Below are 5184 nucleotides of genomic sequence, written 5' to 3' on the forward strand. Positions count from 1 at the left end.
AAATTTGCAATTTTTTTATTTTTCTATTTTATTTTCAGAAACTTGAAACAACAAATATATTCATAACGATGAAAGACTGACTTTAATAGCAACAAAAACGACAACAACAACAAACCACTGCAGTCAATCAAATGTTGCATTTGTATAAAATTATACAACGTTCATCATCAAACGGAACTTAAGTGAAAATGTTATTCAAAATAGTTTCTTAGTTTTTCAAAATATTTCTACGTTGCTGTCTTTTTTCTCCTGAAGCTTTAATTGTTCTAAAGAAATTGAAACACAAACATTTTTCGAAAAGCAAACCCCTAAAATAAAGCTGAGGGGAGGAAGTGAAAATAATCCTTTGGATGTTGCAGAAGAAATAGCAAAGAGCATTTGGGGTTTCCATACGACTCCAGGATTAATTATGCAAATTGAATTGAAACTGTCAACTAAGTTGGATCGCGCAGAGACACCATATATATGTAAGCAGCAACTAAGAAATAATGTTGCTGACAAAGACATCGTTTCTTAAGAATTTGAACTTGGCATAAGCGGGAGCGGCAGCAAAGACATGCTAAATCTTGGAAATAAAAATTGTAAGGAGCGCGAACAAACTAAGGCATCCATGGCAACTATGCAGCATCATCATAGTGAAATATTAAGGCAAACAACACAACGAAATATAAAAATTGTTACTCCATTATCCACAATGTTATCAGTAGTAGTGCCAACACCCGCCACGACCACCACCACCACGAATACACCCGTAATATCCTCCTCGACAATGTCCTCTAGTGAAATGGTTCGTATGAATACCGCCATATTTCAGACAGAGCATAATTCATCGTCAGCAATATCAGGGTTATTGTCATCAACATTATATTCATCGTTGCTGTCGTTCTTGTCGTCCTCGTCTTCAGCAAAAGCAACAGCTACAACGAACAGCAACTCTTTGGGTCGAAACAATAGCGAGACAAGAGCTAAAACATCATTAACACCAACGTGCTTATTAAGGACGTTAAGGAAAACTATTGCAAGCCATAGTTTAGATGGCAAGGGAGCTTCCAACATTTCTTGTTGGCTCAACAGTATCATCAACACAAACATCAAACACACAATGAGGAGACAGCAACTTCAGCAGGAGCAGCATCAAAAACAACCACAAAACCCGGGGTCAGTCCTCCTCCACCACCACCACCACAACAAACATTCACATTCAAACCATTGTGCCGAAATTTCATTACAACATCCAAATAATAGCACAAATCTTGTACAGCAACATGGAAGACACCGTTGTCGTCATCAGCAGCGACAGAAAACGAAAGAAAGCCAGCAACACGGACACCACCCCAAACAATTTTTAAATAAAACACGAAAATTCTTACAATTGCTGACATATTTCGTAGCAATCATTACAACATTAACAGTGCCGGCAACATCAGCATCAGCAACCGAACAACATGTGAATTTAAACGAAAGGAATTTGAAAATAGCAACGACAACGCCGGGGAAAAATTCATCCTGGACAGCAACGTTCATAGTTAACACGGACAACAGCAACACTAACATCAACAACATCGATAACAGTAACAAATATTCGCAGGAATTTCAACCAACAGCATCGCCATCCCTGGCACTCATTGATGAGAATGATGGAATGGCATCGAACATCCTTTCCGAACCAACATCACCCAGCAACACATTATCCTTTGCAAACGAAAACAACAACAAAATCAATTCCAGGCTGGATGTTGACATCAATAACGTCATTATTTCACGTTTTGTTCGTTCACTGGATGGTGGAAGCAGCAGCAGTAGTAGTACCAGTAGTTCGAGCTCATTCACTTCTTCTTCCTCATCATCGGCATCTGGACCATCTGGTATTATGAATATCAACAATCAAAATTTGGATGTCGGTTTGGGCAACAACAACAACATTGAATGTCCCAGCTTTGATGAGAGTTCGGCATGTCCATGTTATAAGTTCGAAGATGGTAAGGATTTTAAATTCAACCAAAGAAATTCTAGAGAAAAAAGAGTCATCAGTATTCTGAGGATTCTTTTCTATATGAAAAAAATCCTCAGTGCTCTGAGGAGTTCATTTTTCTATAGAAAAAATTCCTTAGTTCGCTGAGGACTCCTTTCTTCTATAGAAAAATATTCCTCAGTTCGCTGAGGACTCTTCTTTCTTCAGAAAAAAATTCCTCAGTTCTCTGAGGACTCTTTTTTTCTATAGAAAAAAAATTCCTCAGTTCGCTGAGGACTCTTTTTTCTATAGAAAAAATTTCCTCAGTTCGCTGAGGACTCTTTTTTTCTAGAAAAAAATTCCTCAGTTCGCTGAGGACTCTTTTTTCTATAGAAAAATTCCTTAGTTCGCTGAGGACTCTTTTTTCTATAGAAAAAATTCCTTAGTTCGCTGAGGACTCTTTCTTCTATAGAAAAATAAATATTTAAATATTTTTTTTACTTCGTTATTAATCAACAAATAATTATCCATTTTTCACTCCACACCTTCCCCCACATATTTACAGGTCTCTTCCTCGAATGCCCCGGAACAACAGCAATATCGTTACGTTCAACCTTGGAACGTATCTCTTCGCCAATACACTCCCTGTCAATTTATGATTTTGATCGTTCGGTCACGTCCCTATCGCAGGATGTCTTCCAGCCAGGTGTCAATATAAGACATTTGCAATTTTCCCACTCACATTTGGAAACGTTGAAAGATAATAGTCTCAAGAATGTACGTGCATCATTGGAATCGTTGAGCATCGTTAATGGTAAATTAACACAGGTACGTACGTAGATCCAAAACTGTTTGAATTCGTAACATAATGGTTATTGCAATGCATGGTTGGAAACAGCTTTGCAAATAACATTCGTCATTAATGTATGCATATGTATGTGGGAGCATATGTTTAAAATGGACATGACCACCGTATATTTGGCATGCATGAGGTAAAATAATGAATGAAAGTCCAATTTGCATATAATACATGTGTGCAATAATTATATAAGACAATATGTTGGAATATTCGTTAAAATTGAGAACAGTGATATAGAGGGATTGAATTTATATTATTGATTAAAGAAATATTAAGCGAAATGTGCGTTCTTCAAACGAAGGACCGTGATTCACAATTTGAATTTTCTTATCTAATACATATTTTTTGGTAAAGCTGTTTAATGCAACATTTCAGTAACTCGATAGAAAACATTTTAAAGCAAAGTTAGTCAGAAAATTGGGCCATATAAGAAAACGATTAATAATCGCACCTTTAAAAGGGTCTAATATAAATTAGCCACTTTTGCACTTTTTGGCTTTAAAATGTATATATGTATTGGTCGTTCTTTTGTTGATCCTAGGTCCAATCGAAGTGATTATATTTTAATATGATTGTAATCTTTTATACCGGGATCATAGTGGGTTAGCAAATTCTTCACAGTATATTTTGAATAAAATTGCATCTTTATTTATATGTTCAAAGTCAAAGCCCAATTTTCATCCTGAGCATCGGCAGTTTCGTATTTAGATTACAGCATTCCATGGCAAAGTTCCGACCAATTTTAAGAGTTTTTTTTAAGTTCGGCCTATCGAACAATGTATACTACTTCTTGGTATGGTACAGGGTAGTATGTATTTGTGCACGAAATTAACATTGCCAAACCTATTGACATTGAGAGAAAAAACGGCTCAGATTTAAATATAGCTCCCACACATAAATTTTCGTCCGATTTAATGTAAATGGTGCACCAAAGTCCCTACATATCTTTCGATTTATATGGAATTTGGTACAGCGTACTAAATAAAGACCACAATGATATATGCTAAGTTTAGTAAAAATCTGTTTAGATTTAGATATAGCTCCTATATATGGAAATGATGCACAAAGTGCATCTTTCGATTTACATGAAACTTGGCACAGCGTTCTGAACTGAGTCTAGAATAATATGTGCTTAGTTCTGTGAAAATCGGTTCAGATTTAGACATAGCTCCCATATATATTTTCGTCCGATTTTATGTAAATGATGCACCGAAACCCCATATATATCTTTTGATTTGCACGAAATTTGGCATAGCATGCTGAACTGAGTATGGAATGACATGTGCTAAGTTTCGTGAAAATCGGTTCAGATTTCCTTCCATATATATTGTTCTCCGATTTCATGTAAATTGTACACTAAAGACCCAAAGATTGTACGATTGACTTTATACAATGTAAAAAATCCGTCCGTCTATTTGGCCGACTGGTGCACACCATAACTCTCGAAGGGAGCAACCGATTTAATCCAAACTTTGCACATCGCAATATTGCTTCCAAACATAGCTTAAGTTCGAACGGTCCACTCCTTCAAGAAAAATGTTGACCCCACAAAATGGTCAACATTTTGCTAATTTTTTTATGATATCTTGCGATCTATTTGATTTGAATCAAACTTTGCACAATATATTATCTTTATCAATTCTAGATCAAGTCAGATAAAGTGGATCAATGGGACCCACATTGGTCCACTCCTTATGGTACCAAAGGTTACAAATTGTCCATATTTATTAATGAAAAATTAGGCGAATGGAATATATAATTTGAACCAATTTTTGAACTACTGTTTATTTTTTTAACCCTAGATAAAGTCGAAGATGGACCCATTGATTTACTCCTTCTGATACCTCCCTCACAACTGGTCAAATATTTTAATATTTATAAATCCAAAATTAGGCGAATGGAATGTCCAATTTGAACCAAATTTTGCACAATTTAATATCTTTACAAAACCGATATCAAGTCCGAAGATGGGATCCTAGGCCCTCTCCCTCTAGTATGTCCGATTTGAAATTTTGCACAACTTATTATTATTGCCTTACTTACTTTCTTAGCTGGCTTATGACAGAATGGTTGTTCCATAAGCCGAGCTCAAAAATATTTCCAAGCGTGTTGGTCTTGTGCGCATCTCATCCAATTTGAAATACCATTTTCCGAGATGTTGTCTTCTACTTGATCTTTCCATCGGATTCGTGACCTTCTCCTTCTGCGTGAATCATCACTTGGCTCGCTTTTATATGCCTTTTGAGCTGGGGCATCTTCATCCATTCTCACAACATGGACTAGCGAACGTAGTCGCTGCAGTTCGATACGTCTAACTTTGTCGATGTCCGAGTATAGACGGTACATGGTTCATTCGACGGCGATATTCACCGTC

At 36.4% G+C, this 5184-nt stretch overlaps 1 protein-coding gene across 1 annotated transcript; it reads left to right on the top strand.

Moving 5' to 3' along the window:
• The first annotated feature begins 556 nt into the window (after positions 1-556).
• Positions 557-2791, top strand: LOC133324590 (uncharacterized protein DDB_G0271670-like). The gene is made up of 2 exons (XM_061533427.1): positions 557-1979; positions 2517-2791. The coding sequence occupies exons 1-2, from the start codon at positions 557-559 to the stop codon at positions 2789-2791; spliced, it is 1698 nt and encodes a 565-aa protein (XP_061389411.1).
• The last annotated feature ends 2393 nt before the right edge of the window (positions 2792-5184 follow it).

The sequence above is a fragment of the Musca vetustissima genome, unplaced genomic scaffold (assembly GCF_032173495.1).
Source record: "Musca vetustissima isolate MV318-11 ecotype Yass unplaced genomic scaffold, APGP_CSIRO_Mvet_v1 utg60625, whole genome shotgun sequence".
Taxonomy (NCBI): domain Eukaryota; kingdom Metazoa; phylum Arthropoda; class Insecta; order Diptera; family Muscidae; genus Musca; species Musca vetustissima.

Bases quoted from the DNA above. Each gene is read 5' to 3' on its own strand.
- LOC133324590 (XM_061533427.1), top strand. From the start codon at position 557: ATGCTAAATCTTGGAAATAAAAATTGTAAGGAGCGCGAACAAACTAAG. The intron at 1,980-2,516 runs GTAAGGATTTTA...ACATATTTACAG, and splicing joins ATGTTATAAGTTCGAAGATG to GTCTCTTCCTCGAATGCCCC.